Genomic DNA, 27,575 nt, shown 5'->3' on the forward strand with positions numbered 1-27,575 from the left:
ATAATCATGAAGAGGAATACTTAATTTCTCACTTCCTTATTCTTTCTATCATCAGAGAGGTAGATGCAAGAAAGAAAACAAAAGAAAAATAATAAGAGCTTAGACAAGTAATAATTAGGTATGGAAGAATGCTACATCGATCAATATTCTTAAGTTCTCCAAAATAACTTTTAGAAATGGAATATGTTTGATGATGTCTTTGTTTCAGTTTGCAAATCAATTCGATCAGTACCTTGTATATCCTGAATGTTGAAGCAAAATCCTAAAAAAAAAAAAACAAAGACAAGGCAAGATCCCCATATATAGGGGTTTTATTTAGTGTTCATGCATTGAGTTTAAGTTGAGACTATATATATGAGTTAACCCTAATTCAACCTATTTAAATCCCTAATCCACATTCTAATTTTATATTAGGTTCATGTCAGATTTATAGGTTGTATCAAGGTACATGTATAAGATTATATAACTCAACTCTAACCTAGCCCATATTATTAAACGGGTCAAACCTCTCAACTATAACCCATTAATTTTGTGTTAAGTTTGTATTAAATTCGCTGAAAAATTGCGAAAGCTAATCCACCTGGCTACGGCATTGTGTGATGTGTTTCCCTAACTACCATGAACTATTAGCACTCGATTATCCAGCAGGGCAGTCACATCTCTGATCATGCATCCTAATAAAATCAAAATTTTGGAGCCCCATGTATCATGACAAGACTTATTTTGAATAGATGCATAAAATTGGTGCGTGCCAATCGTATCAAGGGTCCAATAATAATATTGGATGATGACACCTTTATTATTGTTCAAATGGATGGGAAATTGGGATGAAACTACGTACCCTATAAGCCCCATTCATTCAGGTTGCACTAGCCTAGCTAGTAAGTAGTAATTAAGCTTTGATTGAATCGTGGGCAAGTTTTGGCATTTAATCGATTTTGCAGTTGAAATCTTATAAAGTAATGCATATCATGATAATTATGGATAACGTAGGGCGGTGACCACGCTATCATGCCATTAGTTTTTTTTTTCTCCAATGATTTTCACTATAACCTCCATGAAAAAGGAGGCTTGGCTGGATTCTACTTTTTCTTTTTTTTTTTATGCTTTTTTAGAGAAGGGCGGCCGGTGTCAAATTATCATAAATTCTCAACCTAAAAATAAAGAAAAAAAACTCAAATTACCCTCCTCTTAGTTTTTCCGTATGTATGTATGTATTATTATTATTTTATAATCTATTTTTGCTTATGTTATGAAGATCAAAGCTGTCTTGACAAGGATAGGACAGTGAACAAGAGTTTTGCATGTGACGTTTTTTCTGCAACGCAATTAATTATAAGAATGCCACAGTACCAGAGAGAGAGAGAGAGAGAGAAATTAAATAATACTACCACAGAGAGAGAATTTATAGCACACGCAGGGAAATTCCTCATGACAAAAGTTTACTTTGATTTAAAACTAATGTACGTACGTAGAATATTATAAAAAAAGAAAAGAAAAAGAAGTCTAAATTGGTAGCTTAGCTAGCATACGTACCTAGCTCTTTAATTAAAAAGAAAACATTAAGAGAACAAAAACTGAATTGCCATATATTATATGAAGTGATGATTTTGGTTGAGGTTGGATGGATGGAATGGAGGAGGAGGAGAGAGAATGGCAGTTTTGCCCCCCCGATCATCGACCCATTGAATGAAATTACCTCAGCAGTCCCCCCACGTTTCCGAGGCAGCAGGCTCAGCGAATCCAAAACCATGGGGCTTCAACAGCGACTGGTCACGCGGATGTTCGTATGGCTGTTGGAAGTGTACGCCACCCGTGAACGTTAGCATATCTTTGAAGTTAACGCTAGCGTTAATATGATGATGATGATCAGGAGGAGCACCATTGGTTTCCGTGAGACCCAGAAAGTCTCGAGTCAGACGGTCTGTGTTGTGCCACTTGGCGAGCTCTCCGGAAGTGAACCCACCACCACCACCACCCATCATGTACTCGGTGGAAATCTGACTCACTTGCTGATGATCCATCTGCTGCCGGCTCATGTGACCCACTGACTGTCCCTGCTGGCAGGCTGCAGCTGCACCCACGGTCGCAGCCCTTTGGAGGAGAGCGGTGGCTGACAGGTGCGCTGACGTGGCTGTGTTTGATGACGTGGGCTGGAAGAATGGGGTGTGTAGTACTGGAGATGATGATATATGATGATGTGCTACTGCTGCTGCTGCTGCTTGGAAATGGTGGTGATGAGCCTCCGCCTTCACTTGAAGAACTGGGCTAGGGTTAGGGTTTTGGGGTGGGTCCCATGGAGTCAGAGGGATTTGTGTTGGAAAGTGTTGGGTCGTTGGATTTGAAAAAGGGAAGAGAGGTTGGTTTGCAGAGAGCCTTGCACTTTCTTCAGCCAATGCATCACAGAACGCTCTGTGGGTTATGAAGCTGTCCTTCCTACATGTTGTTTTTCACGCCAATATTACAAACAAATTCACAACCATATATATATATATATATATATATATATATATGCTATCATCAACAATTAACCAATTGAGAAAAAACAATGGTGTAAATGAGTTTTCACAATAATGATGAATAATACAAAAATAAAAAAAAATAAAAAATTAAGAAACAAATTTACGTAGTTTGATAATGTGCTTACGTTCACAGGAGAGTGTGACTATATTTTATTATAAAGAATATGAGTTATTTGTTCCAACACGTTTTTCTTTAGTTATATTGGTATAAACCAAAATACAATTTGGATGAGTTGAATGAAGAATGTTTTATTTGCTGAATTTGAGAATGAACAAAACCAAATGAATGCAATATTGATGAATTAGCAAATGAATGCATTTTCTTTAATTAGTTTATCTTCTGGTTAAAAGAAAGAAAAAGGGTGAGAGGCCAGCGGACTGGGAATATAACTCATGCATGCGTATCGCGTAGAGAGTACTGAAAGGTCAAAAAGCATAAAGAATATAAAGGAGAGATTATCTTTGAGTCAAAACTAAAGTGTGGAGAGAGAGAGAGAGAGATGCATGAAAATTGACTGATGTTTATTATGCATGCAAAAATGGGCATGGAATATTTAATGTGAAGGAATTAATTAATAGGAAAATCAGGAAGATGGCAGAAGTTTTTGAAACAAGAGCACAGCTTGAGACAAAGATACGCAATGCAAGCCCCATGTGTATATGTAGTGATCATGAAGAAAAGAAGAAAGCAAATCACCGTATCAGACATTTTTTGCAGATTTATCAGTTTTCATAATAATGAAAGTTCACAGATATCAATTTTCAGCAAGTAATTAATTAATTAATTGCATGTTTCATGGAAAAAATTGTCACGGATTTTCTCTCGGCCATGAAACCACAAAAGTAATTAACCTTCTTTAACTTTTTTCTAGGCAAGATCGAGCAGATCCCCATCATTATTTTTGAGACTGCAGTCACTCCATTACAAAGTACCAAAAGGATATACACAGGAAAAAGAGGCAAAAGTGTTTCCCTTGAAAGGAAATTGAGAAATCTTGAGTTTTTTTTTTTTAAAAAAATTTTATTTATTTTTTAAAAATGGATTTGAAGATCTCATGAAAATCATGTTTATCAAGTATATGGATCATGGACAAAATGGTGTTTCCTCGAAACCCAGAATCCCCAGACAAAAAAGAGAGAAAAACAAAAAGAACGTAACTCGTGCATCCAGTCTAGCTATATCTATAAGAAAAAAAGAAAGAAAAAAAAAAAAAAACAAGTTTGCTATTGAATCACAGACAATACAGTATATAAAACAAAAAAAGTTCACATTCATTGTTCCTTTTCGTTTTATCTGTTTTGTTATTTTCATATATGAACTAAGATGGTTCAGATTTCAGAGATATTCCTATCAGTTTCACTTTCATGCAAGTTGCCACTGCGTCTATATATTTATGCACCACATATATATATATACACACACACCATGTAGGGCATATCACTCAGGTCAAAGAACAACCACAAAACGTAACCTACTGAGAAACAAAAAACAAAGACATTAAAGTTCCCCCTTCTTGATCCCAGAATGAATGAATGATATTGGCCAAGGAAAAAAAAAATGAAAAAAGTGAGATGAAAATTTATGTGTATATATATATGTATGTACCTGGAGAAAAGTGTGCCGCAGTCACATCTATATTCTCTTGTTCCGCAGGTTTTAGAGTGAGCCTTCCAATCTGATTGAACTGCATAGATCTTAGAGCATTTGTCACACTTCCACTTCTTCTCCCCATGTTTCCTGCAATAGTGTTTCTTAATTCCTGTAAGATCACCCAGAGCCCTTGAAGGATGGTGGTGAACACATGAAGGCTCAGGGCAAACATAGGCTCTCTTTCTGACCTCTTTGCTGCTCCTTTGCTTCAGCTTCCATGGAAGGTTATGCCCTCTCCTGTGAAGCTGAAGGTTCTGATCCCTCTGAAACCCCTTGTTGCAGATCTCACATACAAATCTATTGGTCGCCATTAGGGTCTTTGGGGATAATGCAATCACTTCAGCATCTGGGTCTGAAACGTACAAATTAATTAACACCAAATCAGACATTAATCTAGGTTAGATTTGAAGATGAAGAAAATTATAATATAATTATAAGTTACCTGGGTTTCCAGGTAGGTTTCTCTTTTTCTTCATCTTCTGTGGCTGCTGTGGAGAAAGAGTTGAAAGCAGAGGATTTAAGCCACCAAAGTCCTGAACTCTAGTACCAGAAGAAACACTAGCTTCTTCAGACAAAGAAGTTGAATTGGACATGGCTGCAGGAAACATATTGCCTTTGACGAAAACTCCAAAAGAGAAAAACAATAATCTGATCTCTTTGTTAATTTGTTTGAAATCTTCTCAACTACCTACTTTTGCACCTTTGAACATACTAAGATAGAGAATCTGAGCTTTGGAAAAAACTAAGCAGAGAGACAGCTTGTTGAAAAACAGGTGGCAGCAACACATAGCCACAGAAAGGCATCATTCATTGGTTTGGTAAAAGCTAAATTAATCTCGTGAAGAGATGATGATGATGATGATGGGTTATTCTCCAAGTCGCTATCTAGGCCATGGATTGCTTGTCTGAGCAACTCTGCAGCATCAATTCAGATATATCTCTTTTCCAGTCTCTCTCTCTCTCTTAAAGCCATCAAGAGCTTTCACCATGCACTCTAACATGGTAAGAAGAGACAATTATAAGATGGGTTTTTCCTTAAAACCTCTTCCCAACCCAAGAGCCCTCTCCCTCTCCTCTGTCTATATATGTGTGCAAAGAGAGGGACAGAAAATGAAGAGAAAAAGATCTTTAGCTGGGTGTTGATGGTGGCGTACAGAGGGTGATGATTACAGTGGCAGACCAAGGAGGAGGGGGTGGCAAATTGGCAAAAAATGAAAAATAAAATAAAATAAATCAAGGTGAGGAAAAGTCTAGGAAGCCAAAAAGAGCATGGAATACTGCAAAGGGGAGAGAGAGAGAGAGAGAGAGAGAGAGAGAGAGAGAGAGAGAGATGAGGGATGAGGGGCTGCCCAAACAAAGACTAGGAAGAATCCAAACCCCACTTGATTCAGCAAATTTTTTCTCTTTATTTTTCTTTTTCAATTTCTTTTCCTTGGAGTCTGATGTTGGCACTTTCTGTCTTTTCCTTTGTTCCTGTAATAAAACACCCAAATCCTAAAAGGCCATTGATTTGAATGGAATGATAATAAAGGAGGGGTTGCTTATAACCAGAAGGCTTAGAAGAATGAGAAGCTTAAAAAGCTTGGGAGGTGGTAAAGGCAAAGTGGTAGAGATAACCTTCCTCAACCCTTTATACAACCCCACACTGACATGATTGATTTATTGATTGACTCTAATACCGTTTGTTTAAGCTATAATTAAATAATAACTAGCAAGCATATGTATTGATCTCATATATATATATATATATATATATATATATATATATATGCTAGCTACTTAATTATATATATCTCACTCCCCCATTCCCTTTAAGAAATGAGAATTTATCCAAAAAAGACAGTTTAATTAATAAGCAGTTTAATTGCTAGCATAATCTCCTTCTTCCTCTTCATTTTCTCAGCTTAATTTCTAATATAAACATGCTTATTATTCTTACCATTATTATTGCCATTTTTGTTTTTAAAAATGAAATACTTCCAATTTCTTATAATTTTCCAAATTGTTTTTCAGTGATTTTTATCATAAAGTTCTCCTGCTTCTTTTGATAATCTTTTCTATTGTTTCCTTTCAATTATTATTGGCTTAGAGGAATCTTAATATTACAGTCTTGTTTTTCATTATTTGGCTGAGGATTTTACTCCCCCCCCCCCCCCCCCCCTTTCAGTCTCTCTTACTTTTGTTATTATTATTCTCTCACATCCTACTAGTGCACAGTATTAAAGTGCTGAAAGAAACCCCACCAAGGGGAACTTGGGAGGCCTCTTCTTTATTTCACCCTTTTTATACTCTCTTTATTCCAAACCCAAATCTAAAGCCATATGGAGATAGAGCCCAAATTCTCCATTTTGTCCTCGTTGATTATCTACCAAAATACACTGCACATACTAGAATTTACAGAGTGTTGATTGCTAGAAATGTCTTTTTTATGACAAGCCATTCGTGGCCTAAACATGGCAGCAAGCATGCAATAGGAATTAAATAGGACCCATCTGCATTTAGATCGACCTTTTTCGGGGAAAAAAAGACACTAAAACATGGCAATCTAATGCTGCACTTATAAATCCTTTTGGAATCCTATGTGGGTTTTCTTTTGATCTAAAATCTTTTGAATATGCAGGGGCTTTTGAATGAGATTCATGTTTCTTTTCGTTTTGAGATAAGATATGAAATTTATGCTTCATTGATTATTCCCCTTTAAGGAAAGAGGGAACCAAGGCACGTACAATATGGTTCAAACCCCCTTCCCAACTACGAAAAAGTGAAAATATTCCAACCATTAATAAATATTACAAGAGAAATTAAAGAACAATATTACTTCTTCACTTCATCATGTTAAAAGTAGTAGTATATATTAAGAGAGAGAGAGAGAGAGAGTGAGAAAGACAGCCAACCTTTGTAAATTAAGACAAGATCACTCAAATCCCAAATGTTTGGTACAATAATCATATATATATATATATATAGAGAGAGAGAGAGAGAGAGAGAGAGAGAGAGAGGGGTAGGTGTTTGGCATTAAGAGAGAAGACAAAAGTGGAAAAATGGATTGCAGTATATATGTGTGAATGCCTTAATCTCCTAAGGTTGATGAATCCAACAAGGATGGATGGATGGATATATTTTACCTTTTCAAGTTACTGACGTACAGATATGAAGATCTGGTAGCCATCTCATGATGTCTTTCACTTGTTTGTTCGTGCTCGCTCTCTTGTAATTTTTTTTTCTTTTTCTTTTTCTTATATATATATATATAATAAGTCTGTGCTGCTGCATGCAGAGATGGCATATATATTGATGAATGAGAAAGAAAACCACCCCCTGCGGGCCATACCATATTCACGGGTTCTTCTATTACTAGATTCTCGCATGCAGTTTTGGCTCTCCTACCCTTCCATATTGCCCACTGCAATAATGCCTTTTCTTCTAATACTGCACTAATTTTTCTTACTTTTTCCATGTACTAGCTTCTTGCTTCAGAAATATTCATCATCATTAATTTCATCTTTTCTATCCTATCATCTCCATATTTTTGTTTTGTTTTTTTTTTTTTTTTTTTCTTTGATGAATTAATTATGTCCAAATATTATACCCTACTGATCACACACATACACACAAATATATATATATATATATATATATATATATATATCCTTTTACTTTCTTTTTATACTTCTTAAAAAACAAAAGAAACTTTTTATAGTTCTCCTGTACGTACGTAGGCTGTAGGCCAGTAGGAAGATATACAATAATTTTTTCGACAGACTAGATTTAATTCAATTTAAATTTTATTTCTCATAAAACACTTAAAATTAAATCTGAACCATGAAAAATACTAAAGTCTCATTTCTTTATTTGTTTTTTTAAACAGTGTTATTATTATTATTTGAATATTTCAGTAATTTTGATACAATTCTAATAAAAGGAGGATATGTGTTGTTACCGAATTAATGAATATATATAGCTATTCCGCTTTGCATTTTTTTCATTCTCCTAGTAATATCTATTCATTTTCATAATGTTATAGGTATTAATCCAAGTATATAACGTGACCTTAGTTTGGTGATAAAATATATGCCCTAATTAGAATTGAACAAAAATTACAAAAAGAAAAAACCCCATTTCTTATTTTTCTAAAACTCTTTTTTTTTTTTGAAAAAAAATAAATAAATAAAGAAGATAAAATTGAAATTTGAATTATGTGGGTCGCCACCAATAGAGAAGAACCCGAGCAGGCCACCCCAATAATGCTTGGTGGTGGCCGCGACCACTCCCATATTCACCGGGGGTGGTGCAAACACCATTAGAGTTTTACAATGGACGGCGAGACACTCTTAGAATTCAACGTTTTTAATTTAATTTAAAATTTTCTTTTAGGGTTAAGTTGAAGGGTTGAGAGAAAATAAAAAGGGTATTCTTTTTGGAAAATGTTGTCTATTCCTCTCATTAGGTCACTAATACCAAATAAAAAAATTGTTATTTCTGTGAAGTAGTCATTTTATTCCAAACCAAACAAGTCCATTTTTTTTTTTTTTTTTACCGCATGTAACCTTAATCCAGACAGTCTCATTCATAAATATATTACCATATTAGAAACTGACTTGTTTGAATATATAGGTTTTTTGGTCAAAGCCAACAATTGGGAACTTGGAATCAGACTCTTTTTTTTTTTTTTTTTTTTTTTTGACATGTCCGCACGAGAAGGGAGAAGGGGATTCGAACTAGTGACCTCCGCTTTATTATACGTGGTCCCAGCCGATTGAGCTACTTCTTGGGAACTTGGAATCAGACTCTTGGGCGCTAGAAATCTATAAACATTAATTACGTGGTTTCTGGGCCATTCCATATATTAATGAATTTCATGCATATATTGAATAAAGGACAATTATATTTAATATATTGTGAATTTGTGATCCCCTCTAGACTTTTTAGGTAATTTGAAGTTCTTTTTTTTTTTTTTTTTTTTTTTCTTTTTTGGAGCAATACAATGAAGTTCTTAAAATCATAACACGTGAATTTTTTTAAGGGCGTAATTTTACAGTGTTAAAGTTCCTAAAATCATAACCATTATTTTCAATTCAATTATTAAGGTGAAAAAAAAAATATAAACTATTTATTAAAAATAATAGTTAAGATTTCAAAAATTATACCGCGAAACCCAAAATTATCATAAGAAATTAGAAGATTCTAACTAGAGATTTGTTATTCTTCCATTTCATATTCATCTCTTTAATTTTCAATCTACCTCCAATAGTACTTTCTTATAACCATTTCGTTATTCAATTAAAAAAAAAAAAATCACGTCTAACAATAGAAATAATATCCATTATATATTAAATTTGGCATCCCTTCTAAGATTAATTTATACCCATCCATATGTATATATATATATATATATTACAATTATTAGTAAATTTTTACAATAAGCATTTTCCATAAAATAAAAAGAAAAAAGAAAAAGGAAGTAAAATAGTAATTAGACGATGGAATGTGATTGGTGTGGAATGGCACACGTGTCTGGACAAGAATTAAGAAAAAACTTTAGAAATTGAAAACCGCGTTTAGTTATAGTACGTCCGTGTAAAGGAGGATCCATCGAAAGAGGTCCCAGCCGTGGAGTTGCATTAAATATATATAATCGTGAGCTATCACTTCCAAACAAACAAAGTACATTCCACCATTAACATCAATATATGAACCTCTCACTCTTATTTTCTTGTATTTTTATTTTTATTGTATGAAAATTATTAAATCGCATCTAAAATACAAAAATAAAAAAAAAGTACACATGCATCCCAAAATTTCTCTGTTCTAATAAGTTATTACTTGAAGTTTGACTTAGAAGTGATGCGAAATGGGGTGATATATATATATATATGTATTAAAATGATGAGAGAGGCGAATTTTGTAATTTAACTTCATATGTTCTTTTGATTATCAATTTAGCTAGTGTTCTTAGACTACATAAAAAAAAAAGGGTAAATCTAAAATAAATATTTGAGTCGACACGCCTTTTTAATATTTTTTTTTCTTAAGGACTTCTATTATTAAAATTTAACGCAAATTTGAAATAGGTCATTATGTAGGTTTTTTTTTGGCCAATTTTGCATAATCCGCTAGTGCTATATGTCAACATTTTTTTCAACATCACTTTTTTAAAAATAATTTATTTAAAATTTGAAAAATTAAAATCTTAAAAAAAAAAAAAAAAAAAAAGGGGCCAGGGGGGTTACTTCTTGGAGGCACCCCATCATTGGCCACCCCCTAGCGGTGACGGACCTCCCCTTGGGAGTGGCTAGGGTGGCTTAGCCATTTTCATTGACTAGGGGATGGCTCGATCGCAAGCCATCTCTAGAGGTGGGGTGTGGCCTGTGAGCCACCCCTAGTCCCATGGGGTGGCCTACAAGCCACCTTTAAGGATGGTCCGCGAGCCTCCCCAGCCCATTCCTAAAGCAGAAGTATGGGTGGCTAAACCACCCTTGCAACCCCCAAAAACTTTTCTTTTTTGTTTAATAAATATTTTAATTTTTTTAATGTGATGTAGTAAAAATGTTCACGAGACACTAACACACGATGCAAAATTGGGCAAAAAAACTCTTATACTCATTTCAAATTCGCAATGAACTTAAGCAGTGAAAGCCAAAAAAAAAGTTTAGGTAAATATTTTAAAATGGTGGCTAAAATGCATACTTAGAGATTTAAATTACAAGTAATTGCTTGCCAAAAGGTCTAGAACTTTCTTAATAATTATAATTTTGGGTAAATGTATAATAAATTATTGAGTAAACGTGCCTTTTGCGATCACTCCCTGAGTTTTTTAAAATTGAATTTAATTGAGATTTGTGGTGAATTTCGAATGAGTCCTTCAGTGTGTTTTTTGTCCAATAAAATGATTTTCGTTAAGCCTGTCAACATTTTTGCCACATTATGTTAAAATAATATTTTTTTAAAAAAAATTAAAATCTACAAAAAGGGAAAGGATGACTGAACCACAAGAGATACTGCAAGAAAAAGGGGAGTGGTGGCCTTCCTTTTTTAGATTTTAATTAATTATTACTTTAATATGTTATGGTAAAAAAAAATTGATGTGGCTTAATTAACTTGGACAAAAAACACATGAAAGGACTAATTTGAAATCCATGATAAACTTAAAACAATTAAATCCAAATTTTTAAAATTTAAGAAGTGATCGCAAAAGGCGCATTAATTTACTAATGGAATGAAATGCTGTGTAGTAATTGCATTATTCAAACAAATGGCATTCTACTACAATGAGTTATCTTCTTCTTTTTCTCTGTTTTTTTAGTTGAATTTGGAAAAAGCTTACAAGGAAAGATCCTTATCACTCTTGATATCCAAAAGGAAGAGAGAGTACGGAGAACAACACTAAACAAAAAAAAAAATCAAAAAAAGAAAAATGGTGAACTCTCCAACAATAGACCCAAAATGAAAATAATAGTGTGGAGTTACAAACAACCAGTAGCAAATAGGACAAACAAGTGTCCTAATCCTCTCAATAGGGCTGCATATTATGGTAACAGAAGCAAAAGAGACACGTATTAATTATCAAAGTGAAAAAAATGTGGAAAGCTATGGATACCATGGATGGCAGGGAGTCTAGATTGTCAATTATTTATATCTTAACGTTTTCTAGACTTCTAGTGCAAATTGTCCACAACACTTTGCTCAAGCTTTGGGCATTAGTGGGGAAAAAAAATTGTATATGTTAAAAAAGTGCTACCTATATATATATATATAAGGGATGCTTGACTCACCGCAGCCACCTCCCAATAGATGGAATATGAGTAATTTTATAAGTCACTTTTGTATCACTCTAAAAATGAGGTAGCTTTTAAAATCACAATTTGATCAAAATCCAATAATAATCAATTACAAGATCAATGTTGATTTTAAGAGCCACATCATTATTGGAGGGATACAAAAGTGACATAAAAGTGACTTGTAACATTACTCATAAAATAGGATCCTCTCAATTTCAAATGAAATGGATAGTATTCAGTTAGTGTATTTTAGAGAGGTAAAATTGTCATTTTAATTTTTTAGACAATTTTACCCATCTAAGATGCATTAACTTAATATTATCAATTTTAAATGAAATGGAGATGACCATTTTTCCCAATTAGAGGGGGCTGGCGTGCAGCCGCCACCCTTCCTTCCCTTTTTTTTGTTTTGTTTTGTTTTTTTTTCTTTGCCGTGTCAAGCTAAAGTGACATTTTTGTACACATTGATGTATTTTATGTGGTCTTAAACCTACATGCCATAATATTTTTGTTAAAAATCCTAATGGCAAGCGTAGAGGGAATAATTTGATAACGGAACATACCTTAAGAGAAGTAATTTAATAAATTTTAAACTCTAGTGAGTGATATGATAAAAGATTAAATCCCAAACACTTGTTGGTTACCCAATACCCTTACAGGACTAATCTTTCTTCAGGACATGAGTCATATTAGTCCCTATAAAAAAGAAAAAAATGAAAAAACATGGCTTGAATTCCAAATATAATGCATAATATATTATTCATAAATGAATTAAAAAAAAAAAAAAGAAAAAAAAAACGGAATTTTCATAGGTGAAAAAAACTGGAGTTAGATTGGGCCTGAAGCCTGAAGAGAGTGAGTGGCCGAAATTGCAAATGGGGGGAAAAGAAAAAGCCCAAGTCAAAATCAGGGGACCCCACCGGAAGGATTATGATGACCTCACGAGAAAGGCTTTTTCCGCTTTAAGTCACGAGCGCTGAGCTGAGCTGGACCCCAACCTCGACCCACGTGTCGGGTTCACGTGGTTCCAAGACAGACACACATGCATACCCAATCCTTATTAAAGCTCTTCCAGGACAGACACAGTCACACAGCCAAAGATAAAGATATCCTTTTGATTCCTCATTTTCTTTTTCCTTTTTTTTTTTTTTTTTTGGGTATGATTTGAATTTTGAAGAACCCCAAAACTAAACTCAATTTGCTTCACAATACCTTAAAAAAAAAAAAAAAAAAAAAAAAAGATAAACTAAAAAAAAGGCATGTTTGTTCGTTTAACAAAGACATTTTATAGATTTAATTATAGAAATAATTCTATCCGTATCTCATGAAAATGATAAATTTATGATCACATGCAAATGGGGCAAGTCAAGTTGGAAAGATTTAACAGACTCTCCTTTATAAATAAGTATGAAAATATTGGGTTTGGTCGATCAGAAATGATTTTGTAATCATGCCTCATCTTAACTAGTTTAAGCTTAATCTCTTAGAATTTACTAAATCCGTTAATGGTGAATCCTAGGAAAATAAAAATCCACAATAATTAGTAGGAATGTACATGCGCGGATGTACACTAATTGCATCTGTGCGGTTATTATCCGCTATTCGTAGTTTAGGTAATAAGCTTATTTTAGTCTCTTGGGCATTGTTTGGGTCTCTATAACAACTTATTTTAAATAATTTTGAAAATAATTTAGGTCAATTTTTAGTGTTTTGGACTTGTTTTGATTTTTTTTAAGCCCTAATGTTTTGAAAATATATTAATCTCACATTAATTTTGTCTCTTTACCCAAGTGAATGAGTGAATTAAGAAAAGAAAAAAACCTAAAACAATGTATATATAACATATACCTAATCAAAACGTCACTATGATGAATTTATTAAATATAATATATATAAAATTATTATATATAAAGAGTATACGCATCTGCATACTGTAAAACCGCTATCCACATTTGCACATGTAGATAGTGACTTTTACTAACTGCATCTACATTCGCATGTGCGGTTAGCAGATAGTTGCGGATAGTGAATGCGGACGGTTAATATCTGCTCGCATGTGCATTCCTAAAAATTGTTAGCAATTTAAGTAGTTAATGTAAGAGAATTTATATGAAACTCACTTACCCAAATAAATTTTAGACTGTTCCAACCATTTATTCAAACATATATGGTTCATATGAACTCTCTGACATTAGCGTCATCCCAAATTACTAATAATTTGGACGGTCACCTATTTTTCCACAAAGTAAGACTGAGTAGATAGAAATAGGGTTAATATGTTTTGACCCTTCTCATGAGAAAAGGTCACGGGTTAGAAGCGGGTAAAGGGTGTGCCCGAGGACCCAAGTAGGACAAGAAATCAGACTTCATTTGTATGCCCACTTGATTACCCAATTTTGGCTCTTTTTGGTTACTTGTCACCTCAATCTTCTACCCTTTTTATTTCCAACTATTTAGGCGGCTACAACACGTTGATTAATATTCAAATTAATACCATTCTAATTACAAACAAAAATCAAGACCATTCTAACTTCAAGTTAGGTTGGATGTGGGGACCTTGGTCTAAAATTTCATATTTATCAGCAGAAATTTATTATTCTTTTGGGTAAAGTCCACTTAAATCATTCAAACTATCACCCCAATGACAATCTATCCCATAAACTATCAATTGCGACAATTTACCCCATAAACTATCAAAACAATGACAATGTACCCCAAATTTTAACAAAATGATGAAATTATCCTTACTAATTTTTTTTTTTTTTTTTTTTCAAATTTTTAAAGGTATTTTTGTCTGATTGAAAATTCTATAAGAGTAATTTCGTCATTTTGCTAGTATTAGGGGTACATTGTTATTGTTTTGATAGTTCGGGAAGTAAATTGTCTTAATTGATAGTTTTGGGGCCGGATAGATTGTCATTGAGATGATAGTTTAAGAGAGTTAAGTGAACTTTACCCTATTCTTTTTAAATACTATGAAATTTACCGTAATGAATCGACATTAATCAAAAAAGAAGAGAGACAATGTCAACTCATCTTTGCTTTTCTTTTGGGAGGTGTGTTAAATTGCTATTTATTAACATTTCAATTTAATTATTTAATTAATATTTTAATACTCTTTCTCATGGACACATTTAATAGAGGCCCAATATGTAGAAGATTTTAATTGAAAAGGCTGAATTAACGGAATTAGGATTCGAACACGAACTCATGATCTATGACTCTGATACCATATTAAATTATTATTTTTCTCATGCAAGTTTAAGTTGATATATATGAATATGTAAATTTAATCATTTAATTAATACTTTAATAGAGTGCATGCATTTCTATAAATGTAGTGTTAATAAATTATTGGAACAAATTAATAATAATAAAAAAAAGCATAAGGTCCACTTTGCCCTATCAACCCCTTTTGAGTCATTTTCTGTCTCTTAGTAACAAGAATTTTTTTTAAGTGACACGTTAAACCAACAACTCCACTAGAGCACGTTTCTTTCCCTTTTGGTGGCCATAATTAACACAAGTCAAATATGTTTTTCTTATTTATTTATTTATTTTTCTTAATTTTTAATTATAATATAATTTAAAAAATAAGAATATAATATATAACATTTCTAGACCGACATCACTTTCTATCACATCACGTAGGTGTCTTAGCAAACAAGGCACGAGGAAAACTACCGGTTTAGACTTTTCCATAATGTCTGTGAATGATGAAGACAAGCGAAGAAACCCTTCTATCGCCTTCTTTGATTACATGGCATTCAGAGCGAGTATGTAGCATCTTCTACCTAGTGTTGCCGTGGAGAACAAGTACTCTTATACATGCATGCAAGGATTTTTTTTTTTTTTTCCTAAGCATATGCAAGTACATATATCGATCATGCATCTAGGGCACTAGGGAAGATAATTTTTTAATTTTTAATTTTTAATTTTTTTTATTGATGTGTGTGGTGGAGAGAGGAGGAAGGAAAAACTGTATATGAAAAGCTGCTTCTAATACCACTAGAGCAGCTTTTCTTTAATTTTTCTTAAGTTTAGCTAATAAACAAAATTACTTTTTGCTTCACTATCAAATTATATTTCATAATAACTTATTTTATATTTTTCTATACTATTAAAATATTATTTCTTTACAAAATATAAGTTCCTACCTACCTTCACATTTTTTAACAAAATTCCAATACAATTCTCAATGAAAGACAAAAAGATGAAACATGAGATAGGAAAAAGAAATATTTATATTAAAATAATGTATAAAGAACCATTTTTGATTCCCTACACATTGAGAAATACTGTAGCTATCAAAGGGTATTGGTTAAATTTAGGGAAATTGATGTGAGTGGGTTTTTGTGATTTTTTTTATTTTTTAAATATAGGGAAGGAAATGGGCTATAGGGCATATGAGGCTAGTGATTCAAGGATTTGCAAGATGATATTCCAGCCAAAAAGCCTAATGAAAAATGAGGCTAATGCTACAAATATGGGCAGTCAAACTCAATTTAGTAGGCAGCTGCCATGGAAACAGGCAAAGCTATCGGCTACTACTTGTTGGCATTGGTTGGCAAACTGTCATGGTCAGACTACTATTGTTAACTGCCAATTAAGTGCTCTTATATATATATATGCATGCATGCAACAGTTTTTGAATTTAAATGGTTGCATGTCAAAGACTCAAACTCCTCCCTAACATAAATTATGCTCAGATTCTATGTTTAATTCTGTCAAATCTGCTATCTTGTGATACTGATATGTGATAAAGCCTGCAGAATCTCACTTCTACGATGCTAATTAGGGTCATCTTAGGCTAGTCAATTCATCGTGTGAAAAAGGATAATAAAATGCATTCATTCAGTGCATCTGATGTAGGAAGAACTGTGTGAAAATATTGATTCTTGCAATGAAGCCAGATAAATCATTGATTTGCACACAAATGTCACTAGGAAGATAATGAGATGTATGACAACAATGTGATCAATCCTCCCCGATCTATTGCGATACCAAATTAGCTCTTCCAACCCTTCTTTCTATAATATCTTTACACAAAAGAAAAAATAACTTCTGAATTCAAATATACTTGTGTGAAATCTTGTAGATGATTGATGACTATGCCTTTTCAATTGAGTAATATTACACTTACTCTCACTTTTTTACACAATATTTTCACATTTATAGGTGGTTTTTAAAATCATCATTGGATTAAAATCGAATAAACATCCATCTCATATCTAATGGTGGTTTTAAAAGTCACCTATGAGTGAAAAAGTTGTGTAAAAAAATGAGAGTAAGAATAGTATTATTCTTTTCACTTCAATGGACTGTGCTGATGACGTTTTGAAAGCAAACTCAACTTTGTACTTCATATGGCTGACCTTCACATTTTGGATCAAAAACTTCTTTGCATGCAATCATACAATTTTGTCAATCAAATTCCTTGCTAATAAATTATTGCCAAATTTGATCATAACTTGTTTCTTCATTGTGTAGTAGGAAATGTATATTATATACTATTTTTCTCCAAAATTGTCAATGTAAATGTATGAAACCTTAACACTAACCCAATCTACTCCTTACAGAGATATTCATCGAATTGACTGGTGGGGTGTTCCAACCAAAAACATTGAGCTGCATGTGCTCAAGGACTTTCACCAACCTTAAACAAGGACTTTCACAAAACACTTGATATGTGTCCCAATTTTTAGTAGTTTCTTGATTACATTGCCATCACAAGATCTTCATCATTGAAATATTCATCGTAGATCTGTGGAGAATCCTAATCCTCTAAACGTTGTCCTACAACTTGTTTATCGTCCTTCTCCAGAAAACATATATAGATTAGCTAGGGAGCAGTTGTTGTCTTGTTTAAGTCAAAGCCTCAATTTATTTTGATATAATTAAGGAGCTAGGTGTATGAAGAAATCGATTCTTGCAAAACAGAAAAATAAATGATTTTAAATTTGTTGATATAAATGAAGAAACAAGTTAAATTTGTTGACATAATTTTTTACCAATTTCATATCAACAAATTTATTTTGTTTAAACAAGTTATATAATTTTTTTTTTTTTTTTACCAATTTATTTTGATATAAACTTTTTTATTAAAATCTTTCTTCAAACCTGCTAATTCACTCAGAATAACAAGAATAAAGACATCAGCAGTTAGTTAATTAAAACTTGATAAACTACGGATGCAAAGTGTGGAAAAATAGAATTAATTTTTGGAAAAAAACATATTGTAAAGGTCCCTATGGTTTAACCCTCTATCAAATCACTCCTTAGGGTTGAAAATTTATTAAATCATTACATAAGATATGCTCGTTATCAAATTGTTTCCCCTGCATACTTGTTGTTAAGATTTTTAATGAAATTGTGACATGAAGGCGTAAGACTACGTCAAACTCAATAAAATAGTTCTATGTGTATAGAAGCATCACATTGCGAAAAAAAAAACAATAATAATAAAAATGGGAAATACCTCCATGAACTTACGCGTCTTTTGCAAATACCCCCCAAAGTTTAAAATATTTCACTTTGGTGTATCGAACTTTAATTTCGTTCAACTTACCTGTGAAATCCTAATGGAGCTCCTCTCACGTGCCGCGCGCGTGATTCATTTTTGATGAAACACCCGTTATACCCCTGCTCATTCAGATAGAACACTTGTCTTTCTTCTTTGCGATTAAATTCGATTAAAACCTCTTCTTCTTCATACCTATTTCATCCATTTCATCTTTCTTCTTCATCTTCGGGCTTACCATTTCATCCTTCTTCTTCTTCTTCATCATACCCATTTCGAGGCTTGGTACTAGGCCATGCACATATGGTAAGAGAAAATATGTCAGACTTTATTTGATACAAGTGTCCCATATGAAAGTTAGTTAAATGTAAAATAAAAAATAGGAGTATGCTTACCTTTTGTCGATCAGATATAAAAGTCCATCCTTGTGCTGGTGCTGGGCCAAGATTCGCTACAAGTGCCTCCAAGAACCAAGTCCAACTATCCTTTGTTTCTGCTTCTACAACCGCAATGGATATTTGATACATACTATTGTTGGCATCCCTCTCAACAACAACCATTAACTGGCCCTTGTACATACCCTTCAAGAAGCATGCATCTATACTTATCACAGGCCTACACCCTTGTAAAAAACTAGTTTTCATTGCTGCAAATGATACATACAACCTCTGAAACCTACATGGGACCTCGGGCATTGGTTTATCAACCATGAGAATCAAACAACTGCCCACATTGGTCGTCCTAACTATTGAACAGTAGTCTTATAACCGATGGTATTGCTCATCGAACTTATCATAAATTTTTCGTTGCACCTTTTTCCTTGCCCTATACAACGAACTAATATGGGCATCTACATTCCACTTAGCTTTGACCTCTTTTTGCAAAACTTCTATAAGTATGTTTGGCTTAAGTGACACTAAGATAAATGTAGACTCACCCTTTACCTGCTTCCCATAAACCTTGTACTTACACTTCTTGTCTTTGCAAACTGCTCTAACTTTTTTGGTTTCATTTCTCTTGAACACTAAATCCTTCCCCTTCAAAATATTTGCTTGCTTCACTGCTTTTCTGAACTCTGTCGCATCAACAAATGTATGACCTATCTGCAACACTGGATTTTTCATATCTTCTTTGCTAAATTGAACCATTTTAGTGACATCATGATGACTTGATGTCTCTTCACCCTCACAATCACTGGGAATGGAAGACCTAAGTATATCACTTGGACAAAATCTTCACTATTGTCATCATTTTCATTATCTTCCCCCTTATTTCTTTCATATATGTATTGGGTGCATCCTCTGAATTCCTTTCACTATCATTATCACCTTCTTCCTCATTTGCACGGTGTGCATCCCTATCTTCCTCATCCTCAACAACACCAGAACCCCTCTCCTTTTCAGACTCTACATGCTATTCCCCATCTGATGCACTAGCATCAGTATCTACACTAAGAACTTCATCTCAGAAAGCATCCTTCCTATATACTACTGCCCTCTCATATTCTTCATTCTCTTCTTTCGCATCTACTTCTACTACATCAAATGAAACCAAGTACAACTCAGCTAGACCATGCCCTATACGGTGTGAAACCATTTTATTTACATCATGGTCAGATGATATAAGCCTTTACCCTTCATCTAAAGACCTATCAAGTATCTTGTAGTGAATTAGGTCACCAGACCTATACTCATAATCCTTACATATTTCCTCTATATCCAAAAAAGACATATTATATACATCATGAACTAAGTAATTATGTACACACCTACCCACATACATACACCTATTTTTCCTATTAAAAGAACCTTTATAATGCACCTCAAATATCAATAGCTCACTAGCCATTATGGGTCTTGAAATGGTTCTTCAAATGCGATTTCAGGGTTGGAATTGGTTTACAAGGTTTCAAATTGCGATTTTAGTTGGGTGGAATCAGGATTTTAAGGTTTGTCAAATGAGTTCCAAATTTCGAGATGCTAGGGTTCAAACGATGGCTTTCATAATTGTGATTTTGAAAAAATAGGCTCAAGGGTATTTTTGTAAGGTTCAGCAAAAATGAATCACATGCACGGCACGTGAGAGGAGCTCCGTTAGGATTTCACAGAAAATCCTAATGGAAGGGGGTAAGTGGAATGAAATTAAAATTTTATACATCAAAGTGAGAGATTTTAAACTTTGGGGGGCTGTTTGCAAAGGCGTATAAGTTCAGGGGGTAAGTGAAGTTTCCCCTAATAAAAAAGAATAGAAATAGCTTACAAATTACCAAAAAAAAAAAAAAATCCAATAAAAAAATTACAAAAAAGTGGTAACCTTCATAGCCCGCCACATCTATGAAGGGTGATTGCCTCTCACATCTAGGAGGGGTGATGACAACTCAAATCAGCAAGGGGTGGCAACCTTTCATATTTGCGTCGGGTGGTAGTTACCCTCTTGAGGGGCGATCACTTATTATAAATAAGGGGCATTGCAATTGTTTTCCTGATGGGTAACCAACTTCATCTGTGAGGGGTGTCACCCTTCAAAGGGCTGACTACCACCCCTTGCCAATCTAAAGGGAAGCAATCGTCCCCTTTCCGATTTATAAAGGCGTCAACAGTTCTTTCTTTTTTTTTTGGTTATTTGGTATTTTTTTATTTATTTTTTTTAATTTGGGGGGAGAATTGTAATTTGTAAGTTCTTTCTTCTTTTCGTTTTTCATATTTTTCGCCACGTGTGAAGTTAATGAGACACTTTTGCACACGTGGAGCTATTTTATTTGGTTTAACGTTGTGTTATGCTTACGTGTCACAATTTATGTTAAAAACCCTAATACATGTGTATCGTGGGAATAATTTGAGAACAAAGCATATATTAAGGAGTGGTTCGCTAAAAGGTCAAATTCCATGGACCTCTACAGTATTTCTCCTTTAAAATTTGATAAATTATACTCTTTACCTTGAAGTATAACCTTATTCTTAATCCCCTCTAAATTTTAATATTCTCAATTGGCTCTATAATTTGAAGAATTTGTTGCAATGTCTCATCTCTATGTAAATCAAACGTTAATATGGATAGAAAGTACAATACTTGCACTAGACATTTTAATTGAAGTTACAAACTCACTAATTATTCTAACTTATTTTGAGTTGTTAAATGATCAAATTACCACATTTTTTTTTCTTCGTTTAAGTACATTTAGGTCGACAAGAAGGAGACTTCCATCATAATTAAATCAATTTTAAAAGGACCTAAAGGTAAGGATTTATCAATAAGTAGTGTTACCTCAATAACTGGCATTGGGTTTCGCTAGAATTCGGATTTTCCCATGTCTTTTAGAGTGAGTGATCTCTGTTTCAAGGTTAGAGAAGGCCGAATACCATGTTGGGGCCTCAAATCCAATTTGAAATTGGCTGGTTTATGGTATTTTGGCCTAAGAAAATTGGTAAGCAATGGACCATGGTCCAAGATTGGACGTTTTCCACTAGGGTTTCAGATCAAACGTTTTTCACTAGGGTTTCGGATTGAACGTTCAGTAGCGAACTTTCAATCCGAATCTAAAAGTCAAAATTCGTATTCTCAATGAACTCTAATGAACTTAGTTGACTTGTTAACCCTTTCACTTAAGCCAAACACAACCTAGTAATTACTTGGGGTACTACACATTATCTCTTCATGCTTAAGTCCTTGATTTAAGCTCTTGGTTATTTTTATTCTCTTGAAATCATATTTCATTGAGTGTATTTCATTTAATAACTCCTAACAAAAATACTCATCCCCGAGATTCATAATAATTAGTCCCCATTAAATCTATTTTAAGTGAATATTTTATATTTCTTTTATTCCGGTCAAAGAGATTATGATTTCATCTTAAGGAGCAATGTTCCCATAATATTACATTTGATTGCCCAACACACTGAAATTTGGACCATTAAAGATCTTACTCTCAAATGTATCAAAGTAAAATACATTTTTTATTTGAGTTCACATTCCTCTTAGGATTAAGAGTCAATGATATAAGCAGTCGTGAGTTCAAGTTATTCAATTGACAATAGTTTATAGAATAAAAACTCACATGATTCAGTCCAATGTATTCCAAACGCACCAACACATCAATCAAAAGTCTTTCTTATCAAATGGAATGCCAAATCCTATTACAGATTATGAACTAGGGTTTGTAAGCCATAAGATATTATTATTTAGATCTTATGTGTGATAATTTCATTTACATACTTGAAACATATTCAATGTAGCTTAAGGACTAAACACATACGTACATATGTTAAAGAAATATATAAAAATATGCCCAATGTTCTAATTGATCTCAATGTTCTAATTGACTTTTAGGGCATTATCTCTAGCATCATATAATCACAAACTATGGTTATAATATTGGACTAGGATCTAAAAATGCTTTCATATATAGAACCAGATAGTTGTGTAAGCATTAGTATAACGGTCCGGAAAAAACAATAACCATATATGCGCTATTGCTCTAAAATAACTGGTCAAATTATAAAGTTTAGTCTCATCTAGAAAGGGAGACTTTTTCATGAGCACCTTTATAATTCACTAACTCAATGTAGTTCCAAATCATTTAATGCCTCAATGCCACGTTGTACTAATAGGTTGCTCTAATACTATTTTGTAATGATTCAGAAAAACCACTAACTACATATGTGCTAACTACATATGCGCTATCACTAAAAAAAGATTAGCCAAGTTGCAGTTAGAGCTCCCTAAAATCAATTATAAAGCTCAGTCTCATCTAGTAAGGAGTACTTAGCTCTCATGAGCACATTTTTATAATTTATCCACTCAACGTGAACAATTTATGCACCCAATATGGGACTAACTTTTTGAGTATCACACCAATGTGAGATTAGTTTCACAATTAGGGGGTGGATAATCCACATGTCACAGTAAATACTTTAAGACTGGAGTTTCATCAAACTTCTTGCTACTAAAGTTTTAGCAGCTTGCCCTGTAAGCACAAAATAATCTAATTCTAGGCCTTGGCCACCATTCTCACGAGCTAGTGGTGTAAGCATGCTCACATTGCCACCCAGAAATCAGTTGTGGCTGCATGCAGCCACATATCGATTCAGATACAGAACGACTATCTTCTGAATCCTAGAACAAGTAACATTTAACCAAGGTTATCCGACCACTTTTTGTTACAATATCTGCAGCATAAAGTCTCACTTATTATTCATATAACACACTGCAGAAAAATATATTGCTCTTTGTCGAGAGGCAACTATAGTATTGTAGAAAGAATCACAATCTGCACTTCAACCCAGTTATTCTATTTAGCACTCCTGTATTCATCTGGCGGACTTCAACAACATGAATAGAATCGTTAGGAAAAGACGAGTAATGCTACATGCTACACCCTCATTTCACTTTTATCCACGTCAAAGTTGACGCAGATAGAGGAGAAATAGAAGTGTAGTATATAGCATTACTCGGAAAAGATTTGTCCGGTTAGGGTATAAAGAATGCAATACGTTACCACTTTAGAGCCACAGTTGAAGACAACCACTGATCATGAGAACCAAATTGCCATGGCACGGAAAAATCTACATGGTAGAAACTAAAGTAAACCGGCTCTGTGCATTTGTAAAACAACAAAGGGAAACTCAGAGCATAGAAATTAAATATCAAACCGACAGACACTTGTATTCAGAAGCAACATTCAATTGTGATTCTTTGAGCTTGCGGCTACAGCTTTTCCAGTTTCAACAGTTCCCGAACGATCTACATTGATTTAAGGCCAGAATATATTACAAGAGGCAGATATGATAAATGAAAATGATGCAGTAGACATTGAACGGTGGGGGGTTTCCAAGGGGATGAAAAGAAACAAGAACCTTGAGACAATCATGATAAGAACTACCATACTCTGCGAAGCAATGCCTGCAACCTAACCAAGAAATAGAACAATAAGAGGTGGGGGGGCGTTCAACAGGAAAACAGTTAAATAGAGGGTTAGAAACACCAAATATTTCCATGGATACACTGCTTGGTACTTCTCCTGTCCTGCCAATAGCAAGAAATCCAGATCAATGTAAGACCCAAACTACACAAAATGAGAGATTAGCAACAACTGGTTGCTAATCTTTGTGCTCATCTAGTGGCTAAATGGGCTGCGGCACATGGTTCTTTTGGTTATTATCCTTGTAATTCCCATTTGTTTTCTTTTATTTCTTCCCCTATCCTGTATTGCTCAGAAAAAAGAAAGAAGAGATTAGAAACAACTAGCAAAAGCTACCAAAGAATAGGTCATCGAGGCAGTGAACTGAAGAGGACGAGTAGCAATGCACAAAATGTCTGGCTATTGGCTTGAACCTAAGTAACCTAAGCGATCAACCAAGAAATTAACATCTTCATCTTCACCTCCTTCATCACTCCCTATTATGCTTAATTCTTCCTCAAGAGACTCACTGAATAATTCTTCCCAAAATCCCTCATCAAGTTCTCTATCCCTACTCTCCACTGGCTCTAGATATTCCTTTTCTTTGTCTTGCTCCTTTCTTGCCCTACTCAATCCTAGCATTTCCAATGCAAGTTCTTCAAGCTCTGATACTTCCAGTTCAAGAGGCTCAGGTTTAATGGGTTTTAATCCTTCACCACTCCGACTTGATTCGACACCACCAACCGAACTAGGTCCTCGATCAATTGGCCTCCTCCTTTTCTTAGTTATGGCTTCTTCTAGTTCCTTTCTCTTCTCCTTCTGTTGGAGTAGCTGCTGGAGAAAGGTTGGGTTTTGCATTGCTCTTGCTAAGAAGGACATCATTTGCTGTTGCTTCTTTTCTGTCCCTTGTAACCTTTGTTCCATTGCTTGAAGGTAGGTTCTAGTATTCTGCTGCTGCTGCCTAAGCTTCACTAGTTCCATCATTAGAACCTGCTTGTCACGCCTCAGACGATCCATTTCTCCATCTACTCCAAACCGCCCAACCTCAACACAGGGACCCAGAGCTTGTGGAGGGAAAGGTTGAGGAGGTGCCTTTCTTCTCTTGATGTTCCTCAGAAGATGTCTCTGGCCCCTTAGAAAACCTTCATTGGCAAACTCCCATCTATCTGGATCAATCTTTCTAAAGCCCTGTAACATTCAAATTCGAGACTCAGTGGTGCCACAAACCGATGAAAATTAAATCTCTAATCGGCTCCACAACTTCATTTTCCATCAAACTTTGAGCAGACTCGTTATTCTACTGGCAAGAAAGATCAAACTATTATGTGCTGCACATGATAACGTAAGTGAATAAGTAATGCCAAATATATTATATCTACCTGTTGGAACCAAATTGAAATTGATAAAGGTCCCATATCCAGAAGCGGCCATTGAGATGGCTTAGGAGATAAGAAAGTTGAAGCAGTAGCGGTAGTAAAACTGCAGCTTGTAATGGGAAATTACAATTGAAAAAGAGAAGAAAAGAGGACATCGAATGAATAATCTAGCGAAAGGTAATAAATATACTATCTTTTTTGTTCATGAACATAGATCTAACACTTACACGAACCATGCCTTATACTGAAAATGATAAATCTAATGAATGATTAACATCCAACTAATAGCAGGACATTCTCACAGTTCAATGAGCATATATGCATAAAGATGAAACAACCAATGCTTTACAAAAGTGGAAAAAAGAAGGGGCTCAAAATGCAACTATTAGGAACACAAAGGGCTAAATGAAAACAAGTTCTTATATCTCAGCTTTCATCCAGGAACCAGCGTAAAAATCAACTCGTTTTGTTTCTGATCTAATTGAAATAAAGTGTACCATAAACATAGAATCTCAGAATCATGAAAGACAACTACTTAAAATTTCATGCTGAAGAGAATCCTTACATAAGTGTTGAGCTGCCTGACAAAGCTTGAGAAATTGTTGTGCTTGAAGTATCTCCGGAGGAGATTTGTGGAGAATGAATGAGGATCACACACAACAAAGCTGCTGCCTCCCCTGCTCCAAGAAACCATGTGATTGGTAGATGGGTCATCGACGATGTCAAAGGTCTTGGTCAAGAATGGTGGAGGTCCTATGTCATGAAGGCCCTCCTTTGGCCGTGGTGGAGGCATCGTTGGCGGGTAGCCGCCCGGGTCCGATGAACCCATTCCAGAAGGGTCTTCTTTCACTGGATACAAAGGATTCATTTCCGAAAATATTGATTGCTTTCGATTGCTATGTCAATTTGTTGTTCTAAGTTCCAAATCAAAACAGAGTCCAATGCAAATTCCAGATTGATAAGAACAATATAATTGAATACCCAAAAAATTCCAGATATAATTCGATCAACTGGTTGCAAATAGCAAAGAATAAGATTAAAAACAACACAAAAAGAATTCAAAAGAAAGAAGAATCAAATGGGTTTGTGACGCCAAGCTGCTGATTCAGACGAAACAGAGTAGACCTGAAAAAGATATAGCTTTCAACGCCACGAAGTTACAAAGAAGCAGAACCCAACCGAGAATCAATGAAACAAACTGGAAAATCAGACAGGGTGAGTGAAAACGATGAAGAAAAGAGGAGAACAAAGCGAGGCTTAAGATTCAGAGCAGAGACACATACGCCATTTTCTTTCTTGGAAGGACGTTTAGGCCGTTACACTTACATGAAATAGGTTGTCTGTCACACTCTTGTTTTACAACAAAGAAGGCAAAAGATTAGAGTGTTAAGGGTATAAATTGAGCAAAAGAGGGTGATTAAAAAATTCTAATTATGATGAAAGTTCTAGAGCTCCTGGCAAGCAACTTGCAATTTTTTTATGCAAGTTGGCAAGTTGGTGCATGGAAGGGGAGAGTGGTCCTTAGGAACTTTCTGGAAGGATGAAATTTTTTTTATCGTAGAGTTATAGAGTGGGGGCACACAAATCTCACAGAAACAGAGTTTTTGATTGCCACAACTGATTTCTGAAATTTGATTGGTGGGAGTATGGGTTGATAAGCCCCACTTTTTATTTTTTATTTTTTTGATACATCCCACTTGTAATTTGGTGGGAATCACAAAGTATTATGGAAGGTTTTATAGGACAATAATGGAGAATAAGAAATACCTTTACAACTTTTTCATATTAAAATCTTGAGCTCATAGGATACTCTTGACAAATTATTTTATAGT

General features: G+C 34.3%; 2 protein-coding genes across 5 annotated transcripts; both read right to left on the reverse strand.

Moving 5' to 3' along the window:
* Window positions 1-1,370: 1,370 nt before the first annotated feature.
* On the reverse strand, window positions 1,371-5,666 carry IDD12 (indeterminate(ID)-domain 12). Its single transcript, XM_059582205.2, has 3 exons — window positions 4,616-5,666; window positions 4,129-4,525; window positions 1,371-2,436 (listed from the first exon to the last, which is right to left on the reverse strand). The coding sequence occupies exons 1-3, from the start codon at window positions 4,779-4,781 to the stop codon at window positions 1,701-1,703; spliced, it is 1,299 nt and encodes a 432-aa protein (XP_059438188.1). The 5' UTR covers window positions 4,782-5,666; the 3' UTR covers window positions 1,371-1,700.
* Window positions 5,667-23,296: 17,630 nt separating this feature from the next.
* On the reverse strand, window positions 23,297-27,156 carry AT-HSFA7B (winged-helix DNA-binding transcription factor family protein). 4 transcript variants are annotated; one of them, XR_009439012.2, is made up of 4 exons: window positions 26,309-26,544; window positions 25,747-25,846; window positions 24,324-25,555; window positions 23,297-24,210 (listed from the first exon to the last, which is right to left on the reverse strand). XR_009439012.2 is itself a non-coding variant. In XM_059582404.2 (2 exons), the coding sequence occupies exons 1-2, from the start codon at window positions 26,609-26,611 to the stop codon at window positions 24,788-24,790; spliced, it is 1,071 nt and encodes a 356-aa protein (XP_059438387.1). In that variant the 5' UTR covers window positions 26,612-27,156; the 3' UTR covers window positions 23,297-24,787. The 4 variants fall into 4 exon arrangements, 1 of the variants encoding a protein (XP_059438387.1); XR_009439011.2 differs by having other exon boundaries at window positions 25,747-25,852; XR_009439010.2 differs by lacking the exon at window positions 25,747-25,846 and having other exon boundaries at window positions 26,309-27,156.
* Between the last annotated feature and the right edge of the window lie 419 nt (window positions 27,157-27,575).

Source organism: Corylus avellana, chromosome 1 (genome assembly GCF_965113065.1).
Source record: "Corylus avellana chromosome 1, dhCorAvel1.hap1.2, whole genome shotgun sequence".
In the NCBI taxonomy this organism is placed as follows: Eukaryota; Viridiplantae; Streptophyta; class Magnoliopsida; order Fagales; family Betulaceae; genus Corylus; species Corylus avellana.